We start from the raw sequence: 24,822 nt of genomic DNA, 5'->3' as shown, positions 1-24,822 counted from the left end.
TCACACTGATAAGGATTAGACAGCACAGTAACACAGTCTGGGCCACAAGTAACAAAGGGCACTTACCCAGGAGGACTATGGGAGGACGATTCATTCACAGTACCTTCCTTCCTTCTTGGTTTGAACTTGGAAACCCTGTGCAGCTCTTTCCACTCCCAAAACCCATGCAAATTTTCAAAGGCCATCTTGAAGTTAACATTAGGTTAAAGATTACGTGTCTGCCTGCAGTATATTTTAAATGTTCTTATTTCAAACTACAGGATTTTCTTCCCTTTTTGATCATTATTTCAAACTTGAACTTCCATCCACTGAAATAGGTCAGATTAATTAATGGAGCAGATTTCCTTTCATCTCAAGAACAGCAAACCATTCAAACCATGGGCAAAATACTAACATACAATTAGGACTTGCATATTTGCGCACATTGTATTCATTTGAACTTCTGTGGGGAAATAACTCTCTCAAAGTATCCTATGATAAAGATTTTAACTCCTTTAATACTTAGGAAGAGTATTTAAAAGTTGTCTTAACTGCACTATAGGTGCCATAACATACCTTTAAGAATTAACCATGTAAGTCCATGTTCATCTGCAATCAGCACATTAAAATGTTTAACTCTTCTAAGACTTTTTTCCCCCTTCTTTTCTTTCTCCTTTTAATAACAGTCTCATGCTAAAAGCCTGACATTTCTGTTGGAGAAAGACAATTCTAAGAAAAAAATCCATTGTAAGTGTAAGCCTAATCTCCCTGCCCCCCAGACTTTCTGCCTACAGTCCTGTCTGCATTTTGCACAATGACTTGAAAAAAATAGACATGAATAGTCAACAGAAAGAGATACTTATTAGAATTATGACTTTTATTTTTATTCACTAGAGCAACATTGAGGAAAGAATTTTTACATACAGGGTTTTTAATCAACTTTACAAGCAAATTCCAATATACAGTATTTACTCTGGCCTGGGGTAAAAAACCAAAAACAACAAAGCAGATAGTAAGGGTACCTCTTGTTTTAGCTAGTATTGAAATGAATTGAAGATTTTGCTACACAGGAATTATGTTGGTTTTATGGTGGTGCTTTTACAATTAATAGGCAGTGAGCAGCTTTACTGCAACAGTGACTGAATTTCCTTGAAAGCACAGTTGTAAGATGACTACACTGAGCCCTACCACCAGGGTCACATTAAATCCACTCTGCTCAGAAAAAGCCTCTGTAATGAGATAAGGAACAGCTATGGAAGCCCAATTCAAGAACTGATTTCCATTTGTACGGCAAGAAAATGTCCATATTAAGAGGATTATGTGCTGTGCAAAACCAGAAATACTTCCCCCCCCAACATGCAACCTACCCCAGTATGACACTTTAGAATGTGCATATGGCTGTGACATGCAAACAAAAGAAATCACGCAAATGGTATTCAGTTTTCAGGCATCATTACAACAAATCAGCATGTAGACCAAGGCTGAAATGAACTGTACTGACCTATAATGTAGTCTAGTTGCTATGCCTACTCTCACTGCTGTAAAATGGAAAGTTGAGGAACCCTTTGGTTATTTTCCAAACTGTATCAAAATTGTGTCATTTTGGATTTTCAGGGCCTTCGTAATTATTTTGAGAAAGTTGGAGAGATAATATTGCACTTCTTTTCTCACAACCATATTCTGGGACCATTATTCTTTTTGAGCTATGCTAGTCCTAGGGAAATTTTGCCACTGGCTTTGATTGGCAGTAGGAAGTGCTAGCTTCAGGGAAGGGGAAGGTAATAATGATCTGGCTGTATCATCAGTGTTAAATTCCACGGTTAAATTAAAGTCATTGCACAACAAAAACTCAGTACACTATATGAATGCTTTTAAACATGCTAGAGTGCATATCGATCTTGTGAAAGTGATGTGAAAATACCTTGGAAACAGCAACACTACCGGGGAAATTTGTTTCAAACAAAAGCCACACACAGCAGGAGGCATCTAGATTATTTTAGGCACAACTCCAAGCAATAAAGCTTATTTAAAGTGCAATTCTGTTCTTCTCTTTTGTGTTTATTCACTTGTTAAAATGCGTAATTGCCTCTGTACACACATACTGAACAGTAGTTTAATACTTTTGTGAATATTGCACAAAAGAATGAGAAAACAACAAAAAATAGCAATAAATCAGTTTTATAAACCTAAAAAAAAAAAACAAAACCCTGAAGATATCAAATACTTAAATGTATACATTTTGGATAATCTGCACCAGTACTGATGATATATCTGCACCTTCTGTAAGGTAGATATGATACCTGAAAATACTCACTGAATCCCATTTGACAAGCACTCTCAGTGCCCTCTCATCCATCACTCCCCAAACCCCATCTTTCACTGAGGTGAAGCTTCAAGCCTCACTTCACCACTTCTCTCCCAGTTGCCCATCTAGTGACAGGCTTTGCCATACTCTGGACTTACTATACGTGCAACAGAGCCTTCCCTGGTAAAGTCTGAAGAGCCCAAACATGCAGTTGTCCTAGAGGGATGCCAGGTTAGCAGCTGAACACAAACACAAGCCAGGCTAGAATCTGTCTCATCCATGATCAAATCCTGCTGGCTCCAGCTGTGTCTCACTAACCTGTCAGAACAAAACGGGGAAAGGCTATAAAAATGGACTATAATCTACTTATGTTCCTTTAATACATATATACATACCCATATAAATATAAGATTTTCTTCTGGAAAGGAAAAATTAGGAACTGTCTTTATAATGAAAACCTTGATCATCTCAATATTCTTTGCTTAATTTACTTTGATCATCTCTGTAATTTTCAGTAAAGGTGCAGATATGAATAAAGGTATAGATATCTATACTTGTAAATGTAAACATAAAAATTGAAACATTACTAAATCAGGCTGGCAATACCTCCAGCATATGAAGCAGAAGATGATGAATTTCTGTCAATACCATTAGGTGAAAACTGTATTTTAACACAAACTCAGATACAACTAACAATAAAATCAGCTTCTCTTCAAGGAAAGTAAACTTAAAAAACACACCTTCCACAGAAATCTATATGGACCAGAAAATGAACCAGGAATCTGATCATTCCCTCAGCAGTCTTTTAACTCCTGAGAAACACAGTTAGCTGTCAGGCGCTAGTTTTGGGGAATATAAAAAGTGAGTTTTATTTTCTTATTGAAAGTAAATACGTACACTAAATACCACTAATTCAATGCTTTTCATTGAAATAAATTATTACCAGAGCATAATTGTTACTGCAATCTCAAGTTGTGGTTTCTGATCCTATACCAACTATAGCAATTAACATTATTTGTCTTGCTATGTCTTGCTTACATTGTCATCACCTCAGTTCACAGAAGGTCCTGCAGGTCCCTTATTTCACACTGATCTAAGTAGTTCAGAAAAAGAATCTCCCCCTACCCATTTCCCTCCCCAAGCTTTTCATTTTTAAACTTCATCTTTAGTTAAATAAAATTACAGTGTAAGAAATGCAAAATAATTCTTGAATACTAACGATGTACTGAAAACTCAGGTGAGATGGCTCTTTTTTCCTTCACCAACTGAGGTATCCGCCAGGATACCCCCAGTAAAAGGGCTTATATTATAGAAGCTGAATATTGAATTCATTTATGAAATGTCAACACCTACTCACTTTAATTCTCTCAAAGAAAATACTGTAATATGTCAATGTCCTACAGCCAGAGCCTAGAACAAACTAACACTGTGTTGCATTTTACTGACATTATGTGCTCTTCAGGAACAGATTTTGGGTCAAATTGTTGCAGCAGCCTTCTGCCGCTGATTTTAAAACCAACTTGAGAACAGGAAAAAAAACCAAACAAAACCAGTAGCATCCAAGAGAGTCATGGGAAAGATGGGAAGAATTGGAGATGGGACATAACATCAAATTTCTGGAAAGCTTCACTGGATATGTGCACATGTAACTTGCATCATTCGTGTCACGGTCCCAGAGTGCACCAAGACTACTTTCAGAAAAAATACTTCTAGAGAGCACAAAAATGTAGATTTTTTTTTTTATGCTTAATTTCCCCAAGAAGCTCCTTAGCAGTTATGAACTTCTTCAGAAATTACAAAGTAAAAAAAAAGAAAGAAAAAATACAAAAAACCCGAAGTAACACATCTTTGAAAAACTCTTAAGAGTACCAGCTCTGGATTAGGACATAATAGGATTGCTCAAAGCAAATAAGTGGGGATAATTTTTTTCCTTTGTAAAAAATAGTTACATTTTTAATATAAGTTTTATTCTGTAAAATAGTTTCAAATTCTTACACATATGGCAAAGTTTGTGCAAAATTTCAAGTCAGGTACTTCAGAGCCTTTCAATATTAAGCAGAAATCAATAAATACAAGCAGAACAATAAAAGTTTAAAATATTAATTAAAATGCATGTTGTGCAACCTCAACATAGGTGTTCTGGACCCCTTATTCCCAGAGGCTCCCTACTTACCAATTCCTAAGAGCCTGCATTGGAAGGTTTGGACAAACATCCTTAGCACTGCATTTCAAGCATCTACCCAGTAATGTGTCTATTCAACACAATAAAAACATACCACAATCATTTAACAAATGAGGATGTTTAAGCAAGAAGATTCGTTTCACCCTGTGAAATCTGCCTAACATCTGTGAACAGTGAAAACAGGATAAATAAAGAACAGAGCTACTTCAGATTACAGCAAAACAAAACAACACAACCCACCCAACCCATGAGATTAAATAACATTAAATATGTCAGTCTTGAGAGAATGATAAATACAAGGATTTTTGCATAGGCCTCTGGAATACAGAGTCAGAATTATGGCCAATAAAGCATCTGCTAGTCAGTCTAATTTTCTACCACTCTGACCTAACGAGTACTCAGAACCAAGAAGTTCAACAGAACAGCAATTTCATTGTCTAATAACTCAGAGGTAAGAAATAATTTCTGCCATCCTGAAATAAATAGTGCAGCATTCTGACATTTGTGGTCATCACAGACTTCTGTATTTGCTAAATTACAAAGATTGAAATACCATCTTTATTACAGACCAACAATAAAATAAAGCACTCTCAAGAGAAACTGCACAGCTTGTAACATCAGCCTCAGAACATGGCAGGATGGAGAATGCAAACTCTAAAGAAGATGCAATTTGGAACAGTGACTCAGGATTTGCAGGCTGCAGGTACAGCAGGCTCCAAGGCAGTCACAACAGGGGAAGTGGGACACAGCATGGCATCGGGTAAGGTGTGGGACGGCCTCAGTGTGTCTTTGGTTTCGGGAGGCGGGAATGCCGAGCAGAGGGCATGCTGTCCCCGGAATGCGCACCAGCAGAGTGCGTCTGTACGCTCTCCTTTCTCTGGACTGGTGGCCTTGGGATGTTGGACTTTAGGGAGGTGTTCTGAGGCTCTGGAGGTACTGGTGTGGATTTCTGACTGCTCACTTGCTTGGATTTGATGAAGGATGCAGTTGGTGGGCGAAGTTTAGACACTTTCTGACTCTGTTTACCCTTTAGGTTATCCTGCCCAGATGTTGGCTGTGGCTGAGTGGAACTTCTCAGTGGTAGAAGCTCACGTTCCTTGGAAGCAGCGGAGTGATCTGCAGATTGTACGGGAACGGCCATGGTAGGAGGCACTAAAGCAGTTGGGGGTTTCACGATTCTTGAAGTCTTTGGCTGGGAAGCCTGGTTTGTGAATGAGGGTTGACCTTTCACAGGTAATCCAGTCTGCACCTCTGGAGCATCAGCTCGTGTAGAGGTCTGATAGTGGGAACGAGGTGGTAATGTACCTTTCTTATTACTGGCCACCTCTCCAGGGTCTTCAGTGGTTTTGTTTTTCAAATTGTCCAAATATGATGTATTTTCATCTTTTGTGTTTAACTGTACACTTGTTGAAGAGTTTACATCATTCAGGAGATTTGGGAGAGAGACATTTGCAGCATTTTGATTCTGATGATTTCTATTGTCATGCAGATCTGGTTTAGGATATTCACTGTGGGCCTCGATATGTGGAGTTTTTATTAGTTTTCCCTGGGCGAGGTCTGTGGAATTGGGAAGGCTGCTGGAAGGCTGTAGTACTTGAGGCTGTTAAAGAGAAAATAATACAAAACGATATTAGGCATAGAAGACACCACATACACTCAGAATCCAACGTGAGCTGACTGGATGCTTGAAAAGGGCTGTATATCTGAGTTTTTAAATCAAAACTTTGACTTCGGTAAAACAGGGTGAGTCATGGGACGTACACAAATGGAACTCGTAACTGAAGTGGAAAAAAAAATGCCAGCACTGAAATAAACAACAACATAAAGACAAAAAGGAAACCGACCGGCTTAAAAAGGAAAGATGAAGAAAGCATGGTTGATGGTTTCACCCAAATCTGCAGGACAGCGAGAGAATCAACGTCGGTGCAGATCAGTTCTAACCAAGTGCTTAACCCAACGCAACAGCTGTGTCGAGCTTCGATTTCTGCTCACTGCATACTGACCTCAACTACCCCAACCCTTTTAGTGCACAAGCAGGAAAGGAGTTGGATTTTCACAGGGACTTACAGGCCATTTCCCTGCCTTACTGAGGCCAGAAAGTCTGGTGGAAGTATGTGCTTATCAGGCTAGTGACTAAGCTTAGGTAACTGTTTTATCTAGAACTGATTTTAAATGGGCTGATAAAGAAGCAGAGTTCATGTGAAAGTAGAGACCACACTCTACCACACCGATAGCCAAGGGATAAAGAGAACTGCAGAAGATTTTACATTTTATCAGAAGATAAAATCTAATCAGACACGCATCAGACAAGAGAATTGTCAGTACCTCTTCTGGGTAATTTCTATTCTCTTTGTTCTGCCCCGTAAAGAGACTTAAAAGATTAATGGTGTACTAGCTTCACAATACATCCTAGACCTGCAACTCAGATACAGATCTTTGAAGCATTACTAAAAATTTTGCAATTCGTGGTAAACCCTAAATTCTGTTAAAACGTAAATCACAGTTTTAGCAGGTTTGGATTATTTTTCTCATTTTGTTTACAAAGGAGGGGAACTGAACTCCTGCCAACTAGCCATCACTCAACTACGTGGATTCTTACCAGCTGACAGGTTGCATGTACACAGTAAACAGGCTTATTCTGTTTACTAGTGAAAGGGAGTAAACAAAAAAGAAGCAATGTTTGTGTTTGGGAGATTTGACTAAAAGTGTCATTTTAGTCACTCTCCTGAATTATTCAAAAGTTCTAAAGAGAAAACCCATTATTTGTCTGATCTTTTTAGCTCTTCTTTGAATCAGCAGGAAGTATACAATGATTGCTGTGCATGCCAGATTCCTGTTACACATTTAGGGCCACAGCCCATCTCAGGACTCTTTAGGCTTCTCATCTTTTCCCTGGCAGGATTACTACTGAAAACTGAATCCTCAAAATTCCTCATCAAGAAAAAAAAAATCAAGGTTAATGAGAGGAAAATCAAGGTTTCTCAGTCTATTTTTTATTTATGAGCAGTTTTTCTCTTTAGAATATAACAGTTACCTCGTAAGGCAAAATCTGGACCAGTGACATCCACTATCACTGACAGACAGGTAAGGCAAATATCCTGAGCAGTCAGAACATGGTTGTTTTGGAAGGAGGAAAAAGATTTTAAAAAATAGGCAAGAAAGCCTCCAAAATGGTGCCAAATGAGTACAAAAACATTCCTTATGCTACCCAAAACTAGCTTAACTTTGTAAATCCTTCTTAACAATACAATCCCACAGGAAGGAAATGCTAAACACAAGGAGTAATTGCATACACTGAGAGAATTACACCTTAAACAAAATTAGTCCTCCAGATACTTTTTCCATTTTCCAATGTTTATTACAGAAGTTATTATCCTTCCAGTCTAGGAGCTGACAGCCCGATGTTAGCCAAAATGATTTACTGATTTGAGATCTCACCTGCAAAACCAAAACTGCTACTGAATGCAGAAACCAAACCAGTTTTCACCCAATTCCCATGCAAATACTACAACAAATAAATCCTTTTTTCTAATCCTACTTGAAGTAAAAAAAAAATTAAAACATTTATAGCCCACAGTATTGTGTCAAATGTGGAAAAAATAATTGTCAGAAAAATTTTCTCTCTCTAAGAGCTAGAAAGCGTTTTTAAATGCTACTCTTCAAAACCACAGGTAAATATCAAATCTAATCAATAAAAATTCTGACTTAATATCAAATAATTCTAGCAATACTAATCAGCAAAACTCAGAAATTGGTAAATAACAGAAGAAGCTAAATTTGTATGGAAAGTTGAGTTAAACACAAACACATCTGAAGTACAACAAAGCTGTCAAGGTTTCAATAACACTATTTTGAATTCTTCTGACAAAGGCTAGGGAGTATTTGAGCTCTCCCCTTCAGGCCATTTTGCATTTTACATATAAAAATAGCGAAATACATGTTTTCTTCATTATCCTTCATAACCTTAAAAGGTCTAAGCAGCTTTTTACCCAGAAAGTTGGTGAAACTAAGGTAGAAAATAGCTACGTGCTCAGAATTATGAGGACACTAAAGCTCTGGTATCATCTTTGCCCTCTTGTTTTAAATACTGTAGTGCTTTGTAATTGCATATTTCTACTCAAGATCTGTCCAATTATCACAATGGCAGATTTTAATATCAAATATCTACATGCATTAACATTCAAAATGACACAAAGCAGCAAAATGCCACTTGCAAAATATGCATGTAACATTTCACAAGGTATCCAACACTGACATCATTGCCACCCACAGCCCATATCTTTGTACGAAATACAAGTTCTCCTTTTACAAAGAATGTCTTTGAAATTCTGACCATGCTATTGGTAAAAACAATAAGTCAGCTGAAGAACTGAAGTACTTGGTGAATTCCATCACACGAAGGAGAAGAAACAGATAAAGAAGCATTCGGCCTTCCAGGCACAGTGTTTTATTTCATACAAGTCCTAAAATAGGGTTTCATCTGCATTGTTTTGAGTGCACTTCTGGTAATGTTTCTGGGGTGGGACATACCATGATTTGGAATTGATGCTATGCTACCCAGACTTCTACTTATGTCCCATGAAGAAAACGTGCAGATATACAAATACCTGCACTGCTTTGGGATGCTCCTAAAATGCAAAGTTGGACTCAAACATTTCAAGTACAATGGAACTGAAGACACCTAGTCCTCCTCAAACTGAAAGTACATTTGACAAAGTGCTTTGTGCACAAGCTCCTTTCTGCATAAAGAAAGTGATTTTTCCGTACTAGCTAGAGCTTCAAAGCCTTCCAAATAATGATGTACTAATCAAAATTACTCAAGAAATAAAGATTTTCACTCCCTACTTTGTTAGCCTAAGTGATTTTTTTATTATTTCTCTCAAGTAAAATTGGCTGTTACATCATCCAGAGAAAGATGACATCCACGGCAAGGATTACCACTACTGTACAGTTATCAAACTACTGAGGTTGTGTTAGCTTTGTGCTGGAAAACTGAAACATCATGTTGCACGGTTAAAGAAGTTAAGTGGACTATTAAAGAAGTTAAAAATGTGGTCATGACCGTGATATTCATTCACTAGCTGAAACTTCCCTTCAGTTTTACTTTGGTTTTCTTGATCCCCATCTCGATTCCCTTTACAACAACTCTGTAGAAAGAAATAATTTTCTCCCTGCAGTGTCTTGAGGAAGGAGGGAAGCGATGCAATGGAAAATCTGAGAACTGCATGCACATCTCCCACAGACATGCATCATGCACAGGGCAAAGAAAAAACCCAACAGTGAAAATGCGTGAGGGGGAGATGGGAATAAATCTGAAGTTGTACTGTACCACGCTTTATCACAGAAGTAATGGACTAACTTCTCAACTCCTTGCCAATGGCATAATGGAAAGCAGAGACAAGAAAAAGACAAGGACAATGATGTCAGAGGACCCAGACAAAACAATGAGCAATTGCCATGAAAAACTGCAACTTTTCACCATTTCAATTGTAATTACCGTGTCCCCCACTGGTTTTTAATCCTCCTTCAAGAAACAAAGGAAGCAACAGTATTTAAGTAATGCAGTACAAAAACATTTACATCAAGACCTGCATGGAATACCTTTGCTCTCACAACTTAAAGGTTTTTAGCAGTTAATCTCTTACACTCCAAATACTGCAACTAGAATTCAAGTGTATTATTAAAACTGTAAAAAAGATAAATCTTTGCATCAATGCATATGCATGTTCAATATCTAACCCTGAACAGCAAGGCCATTAAGGCACAGCATTCCATCCTTGGATTATATTGCCCTTGTTTCTTATAACTCAATCTTCCTAGCAACTCACACAAGTTGGAAGAGACAACTACCACAGATTCTTTTTGGAAAGGGGTGGAAGGGAAGGATCACAAACTCTGCTACATAATTCTTTCATTTCCTCATCAGTTCTGCCATCCCTCCTCTCACTGCCTTGGCACAGGATAAGCTGTAATTTCAAACCATGGCCTGTGCAGACACAGCCCTGCTGAAAGGCTGCACCAGACAGCTCTCATTTTCCACCTCTGGAAAACATCACCATTTCACACCTTAAGTCTGGAGCATGCTAATACCTTCTTTAATACCTTCTTTTTGAACATTTTTTTCTTCTTTCCCTTTGATCTAGATATTTCAGCATTAAAATATAGGATGCTGCAGCGTGGAGAATGACTTCAAATAATGACACAACACAATCCTTTTTTTTAAGCATCATTCACCACAGCCATGAGGCTAGTAAAATAACTGGTAATGTGGCAAAGCATTATTCTTTCTGCATAGTCTGTACAGAAATTCCAACTTGGAAAATTTTATTTTTTCAAAGAAAAATTACTTCAAGTAATATAAAACTACATCAAGGCAGGTATTTCATCCACAAACATGGATATATGTGCAGCAAGCAGATAAGTATGACCATATACAAAATCAAGGGTTTTTTTGCAATCATAAATTTAGTTTGGTACAAGAGTCCTTTCTCTTGTAGTTGACTCTGCAAGTACTGAAGTTGGGAGGAAAGGAGTTTTTCCTAAAAAACTCTTCTTCATATAGCTGAACACTCTTGGAGCAAAAATAATTACATAAAAAAGGCAGTAGGATGTTTTTAATAATTCCAGGATGCTTTTAATAATTTGTCACAGAACTTCCCAGCTAATGCTCTGGAGTAACTTGTTTCTGCTAACACAAAACTTTGTACACCCTACAAAAAGCTGTAGCAGTCCATAAAGCTTTGGAAGCATTTCAGCAATGTGACTTTGTTTAAAAGAAAATGTGTGAAAAAGCACAGCCTGGATCTGATTTATAGTCACTGGGCATAGAGCAGCTTTCTTCCTGGTGATAACAAGCTGTGTGTCACCTGCTAGCATTGCTTAGATTATCTCTATCTGTAATACCTACACACAAAAAGTCTACATACTTTTTCCAGGATGTGCACAGTAAATGGAGATGCAATAACTGAAATGCTTGAATAACAAAGTGGTTTTGATCAGCATTTGTGTGGAGAAGCACTTGGGGTAAGGGGCCTAGAGAAGGTGGTGTAATAATCTTGTATTACAGCACAAACTCATGATTGCTTCCTTAGCAATGCGTACTCTAAATCTTTTTTCTAGAGCTATATAATTGGTTCATTTCCAGAACACAAACTGACAGGGTTTAACTGTATTGAACAAAGTTTGAGATGGCATCAAAATATATCCCATGATCAAAAGAAAAATAAATTAGTCTTACACAGGAGTTTAGTTCAAGACATGGGAATTACAGAAACAAAATTATTTTAGTTTTTATTCCTAAAATGACAAAATTAATGTACTGTTATCAAAGTGTTTATGAAATGCAAACTGCTGAATTGTTTCCAAGGCTGGTGAAAAAACATGAAATTAATAAATGTGGAATATTAAAAATTAATTGTCATTAAAAGTGAAAAACATACATCCAATGCTGAAGTGTGTTGCAGTGCAGTGATATGCTAAGGCAAGTTCAGCAGCAAGCGTGCTGACATTGTGACTGGTGCTTAGAGAGAGCCATAAACCTACACTAGTGTAATATTACCTAGCAGGGATATATTTCCTGTCCTGTACAGAAGGAGGGAAATTATTTTTAGTTGTTTACAGACTGTAATATGAATAGTTTACAGATTTACACCCTCATAATCTACAGTGCCTGTAAGTGATCCATGTATCCATCAGCTATCAACAGCACAGTAAAGTAACCTGCAGAATTCATGTGCAGAGATGTATTTTAGGTTCAGGATCCAGAAGTTAGGAAAGAAGTGCTTGACTTCAAAGTCTATGGAGAAAACACAACCAGACAAAACCTAAGACTACTTCATGGTTCCATCATCTTCTCTGTATTAGTGCAAAAGAACACTGACATTGGTGTTTCAGTCTGTCCTACATTCAGTGGTAATGCTCAGCTCAGCATTTGCCTTAAAACCCCATATTTGACATTTCATACCAGCTCCAAAACCTGAACACTGAAACCACTGAACCAAGTGGAAAAGAAGGAAAGAAGTAGTGACTGTTCCAGTAATGTTTTACTTCACAGAGCTGTTCCCACAGTGATAAATCATTGATTTTTCAAGAATTTCATTTAAAATGTCTAAGGAACCTCCTAATTTATACTCTATTTTTATTCCTGGTGTTGCTGTATAGAGTAAACCTAAGGCTTTAAGAAAAAGCTAAGAACACTCCATTAGTGGAAAGCTATTTTCCTAGACAATACACTAGTTATAGTTTAGGTTAACTAGTCAAAGGCCCATTTTCATTTACTTTGCTTCCTTTACTAGCAATTAATTGAATGCAACATATAAGATGCATACTTAAAAATCCAACCTGCTTTAGTAATAAAAGTTTGCTTTGGAATCCCAAATAAGAGGCCATCCTTGTTAGTGAGGGATGGTGTGGAGGCTCAGAAAACCAGCAAGATTAGCAAGCAAAGTTTTCTTCTTCAGCTAAGCAGCCACTGTGAATGATGTGACACCAGAGGCTCATGGGGCAGCTGGGACACCATCCTCCCATTCTGACTCTCCAGTCAGTCTCCAAGCCCCAAAACCATAACATTTATATGATCCTCAGATCTAAAACTAATCTCCTTGAAGTCAGTCTCTACTGATAGGACAGTGAATCACCCAGGCTGTGCTACTGCTATCCCCTCCACTCAGCAACAGAAGGCACAATAATCAGATTTTGGGGTTGTATGTTCATTACACACACAGAGTCCCACATCAAACACCACAGAAAAATGAAGCACATCTCTTATTGCACAGAGAAAAGCCCATGAAACAGGCTGTGCATTCCTGATGAGTTGTTTACATGAACATTGTCGCAGAAGCGTCAAGAGAGTATCTGAAGCACAGTTTACTGAATATTAGATTTTTTTCCTGGTGATTGATATAAGTAAAGATTATTGCAGTGTGAAATATATGTAAGCTTAGTTCTCCAAGGTGCAGCTTACTCTTCAGATCTGCATTGGCCCTGGAAATCTTACTTTGTTTCCATAATTTTACTTTGCCTTTATTTCTTGTCCAAATACACTCTTGAGCTTTGCTAGGCAAACACTGTAATTTGCAAATTACAGTACATTAAAAAAAATATAACTTTAGCGTTATGAAGTAGTTATATTTCTTCAAACACTTATCTGTTCAAAATGCAATACCAAAGCACAAAATAAGACTTACCATTTCTCTATGTCTACGTAAGCATACAGTTTTAAAATCAGCAACTGTCTTTTGTTTTGCAGATCCAAGCCAAGTGAACAAATGCATCTTATACCAGCCCACATCGTAGCTAGCACATAAGGAACGTTAATAAATCATGCAAGTTGTGCAACAGCCACTTCAATGTAAGAGAAGCCTTTTTACAACAAATACCGAGAGATGGGGAGGGGAAATAATTAGTTTGAAGGAAGCCATTCTGAAAAGTTAAAACTTTTTGTGAGAGACAATGCAAGTGACACTTTCCCACCAACACTTTTCTGTACAACCACAACGCGTTGACGTGAACGTGCCCACAGACACGCGTGAGCAAACAGAACACACACACGGACAGGAGAGTGCATCACAGCCATGGAAAACAGGGAAATGCAGCAAGCAAGACTGATGTTAAGACAGGACTGGAAACAAGGGCCTACTCGGGTTTGCCTGAAGAACTGCTGAGGTCTATTGGCATTTAATGACTGTTATAAAGCTATAAGTCGTAGCTGCTGGTAGGCTGGCCGGAGGAAGCGCTTTGTTAGGCACAGACTATGGTGTATGCCTGGAGATCTGCCTGAGAGAGGAGGAGACTACGAGATGAACGGTGCGTGCAAAGGGGAAGCTGCTACTGGAACACGGTGAGGGAGATGAGTGAGAGGTACAGACTCACTCTGTCTGCGGTGCGGTGGAACACTCCGAGGGATGCCCTGGAATGAGCCCTGCCAGGGAGAGAAGGAGGGAGCAGAATACCCACCCTGTGCAGAAAGAGAGAGGGGAAGAAGTATAATAAAAAAAGAGAACAGGGAAAAACAAGACACCAAAAAGCCACACCATTCTTTTTCTTTTTTTCCCCCAGAAAGGTATCGTTATATTTCCAGGTGTTCTACTTTGTTAAAGCAAATGTTACATGCTACCAGAGCCCAGATGTCCTAAACTAGTTAGAAATCTTACAAAATACCTCCACGTTTTTTCAATATATAAGCACGCATTTCTGTCCTAGGTAGTTTTAGGGGAAGAATACAGAAACTGAGCTTTCCATGATTCAAAATACATGATAAAATTGTACTTATACAGCTTTCAAAAGTATTTTAGAAATGCCTCACCAAGTATTACCTTGCTCAGTTCTAATCTACTGGAAAACCAGTCAACTTTAGTTTTCAACAAAAAATTTCTAATGCATAGAAACAAATTTTCCAGCAATTCCTGATGCTTTAGAGACCACTTTACTCCAATTTCATCAGTATTATTTATTGTGGAAGAGAAGAGCTGGCAAAGAACTGTTTTCCCTGCATTTTGCTCTTGGAGCTTGAGTCTTCCATGAAAGGATGAGGGAACCGTGCAGACCCATGAAGCGCAGGCTTTGCCTGTCAGAGCTCTCACATCACCACAAGTGTGACACACTGGGGTTGCTACATTCTCAAAAGAAGAAAAAGTAATTTTCTTATTACTTTTCCTTTTCCCCACATCCTTACCTTTGCAAATCCAAGCTGCAATTTCCCTCTTAAACAATACAATCTTGTTTTCCTATTTCAGCAGGGCAGGTTTAAGTATTTACAATCCTTTTGCCATTTAAGCAGCTGAAAACTGCTTTTCTAAGTCCTGGAATGATGGTACTACAACAATGACTGCCCCACTGCCTCCTGACCAACAGCAACTAACTGTGGCTACCCTGTGAGCCAGCAGGCTGAAGGTATCTGAACAGCACCCACACCACAGAAAACAAGAACCAGTTTTCCCCCCCGCCAGATTTTCTGCTGCAGACCATATTGCCACAGCTGGACAAATAATGAAGTATTTGATTTCCATTCTTCTTTTAAAACAATGTTAAACATCACATTATTTCTATAAATAAGTATTATGCTTTTATTTGTCTTAGGAGAGTTTTAAAAACCTCCCTGATCTTCCACTTATCCTTACCTAATCAAATTTTATCCAGCACTATTCCAGGTTTCAGTACTGCTAAGATGAAACTTAACATGCATTTAACCAAGTCTTAGAATCTGCTAGTCAGAACACTTTTCATCTAGAACAGGAAATAAAAAAAAAGTCTGACAAGACTCCTTTATTGTTCTTCAGAAGCTGAGATAAAACAATTGTTGCAGCAAAATCTAAGGGGGAAAATGAAACAAGTTCCTCAGTCTGATTATCTCTAGATGGAGGTATTGATTACCTAATAGGTTCTTATAGTCCTCCACCAGCAGTCATTAAGATCACAATTTTTAGACTGGTGCATGAAAGTACTTGGAACAGTACTAGCTTCAGTCAAGCAATGTGGCAAAATAATGTGCTGCATCAGCTGAATAGGTACATATATTAAATACATAAATAGTCCCATAAATTATCACTCAATGACTGATGAAAAAATTATCAAATGCTCTGGATTTTGATAGCATGGTACAAAAGAACACTACATTGTACAGGTTTGGTCACATTTCATCCAAAAATGGTGTCAGGGTAATGGAGCACCAAGAAAAACTCTTTCCACGCCCTAAACATAACTGAATCTCTACACAGTAGAAAGCACATTATCACCAGGCACAAATCTGACTTTGCAGAGACTCATCTGAGTTGGCAATGGGCTTTTATTCTTTAAAATTCTTAACACATTAAGAAGGGAGGTGAAAATTTTTTATCCCCTCCCTTTTACTCTCTGAAAAGAGATTAAAAGAAGCACAAGCTATCTGAGCTGCATAACAGTTGAGACACTATTGTAAAGGCAATGAAATATTTACACGTCTTGATATGTTCCAGAAATTTTTAAGCATCCATATTAGCACTTCAAAGCCCTGCACTAAGTACAGTCATCTCAATAATTCTTCATGCTACTTCATCATGTCTCTGACTAGAGAGGCAAATGAAGAAAGTGCAAGTAACTTCCTTGAATCTTTTGCCAGCTGAACTGAACTGTCTCCAGGCATATTTTAATGCCCTTCTCCCAAATGCTGCAGTTGAAATTGTTCCATATAGGTAAGTTTCAAATAAATGCCAGATTTCCCTTTTTTGCAATAAATGAATAATTTTTTTTTCTAAAAAAACCCCAAAGCAGGGTTGTTTAATTGTACAACAAATAAAGTAATAAAATCAACATCAAATGAAAAAGTAAGAATCAGCAGATACAGCATTGAGAATGTATTAAGATGGGTGTTATGACTTAAACTGATTATAAAAATTATAAAGAATGTAGCAATCCCATTGATATAGCATGTTAAGATTTAAGTATCTGCAAATATGCCTGGCTTACAAAAAGATTAATTTTCTTTTAATAGTAATTATTGTACAAAATTCCAGCAAATTTACCAAGCTTTCTGCTTTAAACATTCACTCATATTCATCTCCTATTACTCAAATGTGCACTAAGGTTCCCAAGAAATCAAAAGAGGAGGAAAAAAGAAACACACTGAAGACCACATCTCCTCAGATGATACTACATATTCAAAATGCACAGATAATGTGTCAGTTTCCTACTAAAACTAAGAAGAAAAACCTGAATCACCACTTATTTATTACAATGTCTATAAAACTCCTAAACAAAGAATTCTAGAATTGAAAGATGAGAACATGACTTACCTCAACTTCTATTAAAAAAAAACAAACCCAAACAAAAATATCTGATGGGATTCTTCTGGATGCAGACGCAACTTTTTCCTCTAATACTTTAATGTTAGACAGCAGTTTGAACAGTCCTTCCCCACAGCTATTATGTGCATACAGCCACTACTCTTAAATCCCATTCCTCTTATTTTCCAGACACTGGATTTGTGAAATAGCAAAGGCATCCCCAAAGAGAAGTGAATCAGAACTTCAAAACAACATGAGATTCAGGAGTGGAATAATAAGAGCAGCTAAGATAGAGCAGACTACAAACCAGAAGGACATATGTTCTTCTGAGATCCTGATGAATTGTACTACTGCTTTATGTTGTACTAAATGCGTTTTGAAGTTCTGACTCTAACTGCACTGGGAAAACCTGGTGGCTGTTTCTTCTTTTAAATGCTACTATGAAGACTAAGGCCAGAGGTCCCCATTGCTAGTTATGAGCAGACTTCAACCTTAGAATAAGAAATCACATGAACAAAAGCAATTGCTTCTTCCACAAAAAGAGAAGCAAAATATTTCTAAGCTATTGCTGCACAGTCATTTTAGCCTAACGGTCAGATACTCCAGTTCTTTTCCCCAGGATACACCAACATGCAAAACTGCTACTGCTTTAAAAAGTCCTTTCTGCTGCAGAAACAAATACAAATACAGCAAAGATCCTTTTTCTAATCCTTACAACTGGAGCCTCTGAGCACTTCAATGAGGAGGTGATTTTTGCTACCTCTCACCAAGCGCAGACAGTTGTCTCATACACACTCAGTGTCTCATACACACTAGAATGACAGACTTCACTACTGAGGCAAACAAAATGTTTCTGCAGCAGTCTTCTCTTACTGGCCTAGCACCCAGAAGGAGACCATGAATAAGCAGTTCTGACGTGCAATAGTCTTTCTGAAAGTATTCAGATGAAAAACTTCACCAACCCAGTTTTATGTACTGGTTTACACAAAACCAACAAGAATTGCTTGTGAAAGGTTCAAGGACCTCTCTTCTCTGTAGTCCCTACATGTCATGCACAGTCACAGCACAAGAGACAGGTGCACAATATGACCACCTAGTCCAGCTATGGTTCTGTTCACCAAGTACACGTATAAGAACATGAAGCAAACAGCAGAGCATTGGACAGTGACAGAAACAAAGGCTGGCTGTGAAGATGAACACACAGAGTGACTGGACCTCAAAAGCTGCAAGCTTAAATTAATGGGTGTGAAGCTGACACATACAGGATGTTTAAGGCTAATAAGAAGGAAGATATTAAAACCAGAAGGCCAACAATACACAAAGACAGACAAAGGATTACAAAGGTTCATCAAAACAATTGACATGGAGGGCTTTGGAATGACAAAGTGGAACAAAATTCACAGGAAGGCAAGGAATATCTCAGTGCAAAAGTATAGAAAAGATGGGGCAAAGAACAAGACCATGCAGGCTCCTATGCAAAGTGAGAGGTTCTGTTGTCATTTCAGCAGAGACAAGAATGAACTTGTATGCAAATTTAGACAGCAAAGCTCATCTCACCACTGTGAGCTGTTACCAAGGGGAAATATCCAGCTTTTACTGTACATACTACACCCTTGCAGGGAGTGGAAGAGCAACCAGCAATTAGGAGGAACTGGTCCTCACAGGCCAGAATCTTTTGCAGGTATCTTGGAACAAATTCAGGGCTTTGCAGTTTGCTTGCTTCTCATTTACCTCTCAGCATCTGCCAACATCCTTTCCAGCCCAAGAAACCAAATGATTTATCAACAAAAACTTGACTTCTAACCCCTTTACCCTTAAAGTCTTAAAAACATCAGTATTTGCTATTAAAAAAACAATCCTGCAAGTGTGGCAATGGATGTTCACATTTTTCTTTCTTGTAATCTGTCCATTAACATAAATTTCTTCAGCTAATTTTTATCTTCTTCTAGAGTTTGGCTGTTTTCTTCCATGATAGTAAAATCATAAGACATACTAACTGGAATGAATTCTGTATAAGAGATCTGTAAGAGATCCTTTCAGAAATGTCATGGTCTACCCTGCCAGCAAATATTTTTACAAGCCTTCATCCCAAGGATGGCTAACCAAGAATAAAACACAAACCTAACCTAGAAGTTACCTAAATTTTGAGCATCCTGCCAGGACACTTACAAGAAATACCATGTCACAGACACAGTAGATAGGCAATAGGTAGCTACCTATCAATTTTTAAGAAGCCAAGTTTCCCAAACATTTCTTTCCAGCCCCTAGTTTTTACTATGTGAGCACTAAGTTCCAAGGATTAAGTTAAAGTTACACAACTTCCACTTATGTACATATTTAGCTTTAAATATGAAAAAATCTAAAAGTACTTTGAAAAGCTGTGGTCCCTGAAGAGAACACCAGAAAAGTTTATCATCACATCAGAATGGGCCATTTTCTGGAAATATTTAATAACAAAGAAACTATGTGACCATGACTTTTAAAAATTAATATGTTTAATGATATCCATTTATTTATTTAGTGGCAGAACCATGAAGTGATCAGAAATACCAGCTATTTCAAATGGCCAGCTGAATTGCTGAAATTCATGGTCTTAAATTCCTAACTGAAATAGCTGCTTTCCACTCTGTTTACTAGTTTATTCCAGCATCTATTCTTTATGACACACTACATTAACAAGGTTTGTTAGGCACATTTCAGTAAGCACTTAAAGTATTCCTTGGAACACTAAATCACTGTGTCCCCAGACTGGTCCAAACTCCTAAAAAATAAAAACGATTTATCAGTTCTGATTTGTATAGAATATATAGAATTTATAAACAGCCACATTAATTTTGAAAATTTTGATACCTGAAGTCCCTAATATCCACCATAATTTAAAATGACTGGCAGGTCAATACTAGTAAGAAAAACTGAAATAGTTAAATATTCATCAAAATTGAAAACAATTAACAAGCTTAAAGAGGCAAAAAGCTAAGGTGCCTCAAAGGAGGCACTCAGTCATTGCCATGACTTCAATTACAATTTGGTTTAAAAAAAAAAAGCCAATCTATATAAAAAAAAGCTGGGCTGCACAAAAACCTGATAATTTCATAAACATTAACAATATTTCCAGACTTATACTGTATATAGGACCAAGAAAAATGATTTTTCTTACTCTATTCTTAGGTCAAGACCATTAAACTAAACTGAACAGGAATGTTAATAAACCAAAAGAATTTATTTAAGAGATTTTTGGGATTTGAGTAGCGAGAATATGCCTTACTTAGGTGTCTTCTTCTATTTTATGTATCTTACCTCAAGAAAATAAGAGCTGATTGTGGCTCCTTTCTATTGAAAGAGACATTTTTTGTTATTAGGTTTCAGATCAATAATTATTTTATACATTTATATGTCTATTAAGCCAAGGAAGCATCCAAATGCATGTTAGCAGAGGAAGCATGAAACCAGAAAATTGAGGTCTGACCATTAGAACTGAAATTTGGCTGCACCAGCCAGACCATTGTCCTCCTTGGAGAAATCCCACATTACTGAGTTCTTGTTTCTGTTGGCTGAGAGAAAGGCTGTAACTAACAAATATGCACATGAAGACATTGAAAAAAACCAAAAAACATGCCCAAAATATTCTGCCCAAAACTTCCCAGCTATTAAAAAGTCCTGAGAAGCAGCATAGTTTCAAAATTTTCTAACACTTCATGAATTTTCCTAAGTCCTTTATCAATTTCACGAGAAACTTTGCACATGGATAGAAATACCAAGATGTTTGGATTGTGCATGCAATGATCATATACCTAGAAATATGTATGGGTATCATATATCTATATATCCACACACCCAACCATGAATACAGCAGAGGCTCCTTTAGCTCTTCTTAAAGATACTGTCCCTTAACCCAAACTTCCTCCTGACAAAAAAAGTCTTTTTGAACAATATAACTTGAAAAAAATATACTGGCCAACCTGACCCAAAACAGACAATTGTGCTGAGTGATTCCTTGCGCTTGAGACAGCAACTCAAATTCCCCATTTTCTCCAGTATCTTTGTCTTATCAAGTAACACTACAAGTTGCTACAAGTTGCACAAACTAAAACTCCTACCGTTAGCAACTAACTTTCCATAACTATTAATCTTGACTCTGAAGCCATGTGATAAATGAGCTAGAAAAAAAGGAAGATGGAAACAATAGCCACTAACCTTGTAACAGTATCAATGCACAAAGACATCCCACGAACAGCACACACATGAAATTGGGAAAAAGAAACAATGCAAGGGCTCAGAAGGGCCAAAGTAAAAGGAGAAGAAATACATGGGATGAACCAAGAGGTTATATGTACATGTGGGAGCAGAGGTGTCAAAGCAAACCAAAAGCTGCTTAAGGTTATAACCTTCAGACAGCCTCTTATGACAGAAAGAAGGAGGCTGGAAAACATGGGTAAGGCTGTTTGCCAGTAACTGGTGAAAACACAGCATGGTGGTGCTTCTGTCCTATAGTGCTATATATTTAAAAGCACAATTTTAGAAGGATAACAGGGGTGATTAATCTTTATTACAAGCTTACTCAAGTAACTCAAGGCAGGATAAAAACAAAGAAACAAAAAAAAATCAAACCCATTTTTAACCTTTTGATAAAATGTCCTAGGTTTTCTAGCTAGAGCAGTAGCTTCAAGATCCAAATGCTATTTGCTGGTGACTAACAAAAGATTTGTTTAGCAAAGGTAATTTCTTCTTAGTATAGAATATTAAATATGTTGTCCCTCCCCCATCTTAAAAATTCTATTGGTGTTTTATGAAGTATGAAAATTTTACATAGTGAAAACAAATGTGATCCATGCAACAACATATGGGAATGAAGATGTCTTTTGTCAAAGTGATTTTCACACAATTGTTTTTTAATTATTCAAGTTATTAAAATGAATTATTAAAAAATTAAACAATATTAACTTTTGCTTTTACACTTATGCACTGAAACTTAGAATACACTGCTTTTTTTTCCTCAACAAATATGAAAACATCAACAATGAAAATTTGACCAGGAAAAAACCCAAAGAGATACTCTGAAGTCAACATATAAAAAAATCTCCTAAGTATGACTAGATATAGAGGATTGACTTGAATTGACTAACTTAAATACTGCAAAGGGTGATTATTTTAAGAGAAGATTTCTAGAGTTTAATTATTTATTTTGAAATAAATGTTTGCAATATTTGTTTATGTAACAGGGCTGCAAAAGAATGCAAGGGTTGCACAGCAGGAAGGACACCACTCACACACAGTACAGAATCTCTTAAACAGGGCTGAGTTGTGTGAGACCCAAGGTTATAGAAGTGGGGAATTAAAGGCAGAAAGGAGTACTTCAGCATGAAGGGCCCACTTTACTCACAGAACTCCTCCTCCAAGAGGTTTGAGTGAATTTATCGGCACGTGCGCGCACTGCCCCTGGCGGCTTTTGACTGTCCTTCTGGCAGTTACATCTAGTGGCCTTAATCACCCCCAAAAAGAGAAAGACAAACAAGAATTAGTTAGAAATTAACCAAGTGAACCTGTTGAAAAGTACAGTCAAGGCCCAGTGTTCAAACATGAAGCATGACTTGACTGTAGACCACAATATGATTAAACTGTAGAAACCACTATTTACAGTGCTGCACAACTGCTGCTTTTCCCAAAAGATACTGAAAAGTAACCCAAAACAAATATTGACATTTGGAAAGAGCTTTTCACTTAAATTTCTGAACCACTGAGCTCTTCAAGTCATCTTTCAGTCATTACAAATGTAAGTTTTACCCATCTCTACAGCAGAGTTCCTCAGCTGCAGCAGTTACAGGTTACTCCAGCAATCAGGTACACGACTGAGCAGGGAAGGAGAAACTTCCTTCAAGGAATTTTGACTGATTGTTAAGAGAGAAACCAAGTGTACCCAAAACCCAACACTTACTGCTAAATGCTAACAAACAAGGGAATTTGGTTTGGTCTGGGGTTCTGCTGTTTAAACCGCAGAGTAAAGGCCAAATCTTCATCTTTCATTTTTGTTTTAGAGGGAATATTCCCAAGCCAGAGAGGAAGAGGAGGAAGGCCACAGCTCAGTTTTACTGCACACACCTAAAAAAGCACATGTTTAACATTTCATTAGAGATTATGGTCACACAGGTACTGTCTCCAGCTATGACAAACGTGCATGGTGTGCACCTCTTGGCATCTCATCTACCCTGCCTGTAGGATCTTGCTGTGGCTTGAAAATCTGAGGATGTTTTACAAGAATTGTCACAGCAGGCAAATTTAACAAAACCAAATGCAAAGATATGCGTGGCAAATCCAATCTCAGAACAAGAGAGAAAAGGTAAAAGGCACATGTGACTTTAGCTGGAGGCTTTGTGCTCCTAACTTATTCCTAATTGGCAGATTTAATGTGACTATTCAACTTGTTTTGTATTGCTTCTTTAAAAAACAAACAACTTAGAATACTAAGCTTAATTCTAAGCATAGAATACTAAGCTCAGCTTTAATTTTGTGGTGTAATTCTTTATTAAGATAATGGACAGCAGAGGAAGAAAAAAACCAGTAACAAAAACTTCAAGCAGAATGATAGGCCCAATCTTCATCCATTTTTAAAATACTGCAAGTGTAGCCTTATCTTTTCCTCGCTGTTTTTTCTGAGCAGCTTCTAGAATTCTATGTTCAAAACTGTTTTGTAAATTAAATACTTTCAACAGCATTATAAACATCCTTGCTTAGTCCCACACAAAATCATGACCAGATTATGGAATTAAAGATCTCAGGAGCACAACTGGGAACCCAAACCTACCTTTGTTACAGTGAAAGTGCAGGAAAAGAAATAGCTGTCTAAGGTCTCTTAAAGCCTTCATCAGTACTGCCTATTGAAGTTGCACTCTGCAGTGCACACCTGAGATTTTGCTAAACGTTTTAGATTATACTTACAAGCTGCTGCTCTAGTTGGTTGATTGTTTCATCCTTTTTCCTCAGTTCATCTTTAAGCTGCCTGATCTCGTTCAGCAGATCATCCATCTGCAACAGAACAGTGGTTTTGTGTAAGGACCTCATGATCTAAGGAACACCTCTACAGGACATGAGATCAGACATGCCTGGAGGGATGGCAGTGACACAGCACATGCTTTTCTCCTCCTACTCACACAGAGAGAGGGGCTGCAGGCACGCAGGTTAAAGAGTGAAGAAACTTGACTAAAAGTCCCTTTAAAAGGCCAAATTCAGCTGACCCACTAAATTTTCAGGGTAAGTAGATCAGCTGCATTTTTGAAGCAGTAATTCATCTGTTGTGCAAACAAGTGACATTATGCAGATGAAAAGGCCTAGTCAGCAAACACTACCTACAGTCCTCCTTATCAACAACAGAAATTACTGAACTCAGAACAAACATTAGATTTTAAGCGTTCTTCAACTTCATGAAGTATTTATAGCCTTGTTATATTTCCAGTAAGCAATGTTTCCCTCACATAAATACAGAAATAGTGATCTTTGTATAGTGATTTTGCAGTAAGAACCAAGTAACGCTACAAAATCTTACCACCGCAGAAAACACGTTAGAAAGACTTCAACTATAAAAGATTATTCCATTTGCAATACCT

At 37.5% G+C, this 24,822-nt stretch overlaps 1 protein-coding gene across 5 annotated transcripts in view; it reads right to left on the bottom strand.

Annotated features, from left to right (window-relative positions):
* Positions 1-860: 860 nt before the first annotated feature.
* CCSER2 (coiled-coil serine rich protein 2) overlaps positions 861-24,822 on the bottom strand; it is a 61,812-nt gene continuing 37,850 nt past the window's right edge. For 3 of the 5 annotated variants that reach the window (XM_084210731.1, XM_084210730.1, XM_084210732.1), the window contains 5 exons: positions 24,158-24,244; positions 22,605-22,703; positions 14,337-14,421; positions 9,796-9,835; positions 5,865-6,066 (listed from right to left, as the gene is read on the bottom strand). In XM_084210731.1, the coding sequence (XP_084066857.1) occupies positions 6,003-6,066; positions 9,796-9,835; positions 14,337-14,421; positions 22,605-22,703; positions 24,158-24,244 (375 nt within the window). In that variant the 3' untranslated portion in view covers positions 5,865-6,002. Of the gene's footprint in view, positions 6,067-9,795; positions 9,836-14,336; positions 14,422-22,604; positions 22,704-24,157; positions 24,245-24,822 lie in introns of all 5 variants that reach the window. The other 2 variants (XM_084210733.1, XM_084210734.1) reach the window with 2 other exon arrangements.

Source organism: Fringilla coelebs, assembly GCF_963513975.1.
Source record: "Fringilla coelebs genome assembly, chromosome: 8".
Classification (NCBI taxonomy): Eukaryota; Metazoa; Chordata; class Aves; order Passeriformes; family Fringillidae; genus Fringilla; species Fringilla coelebs.
The sequence above is the reverse complement of the archived record's forward strand: the minus strand, read 5'-3'. Positions and strand labels throughout refer to the sequence as shown.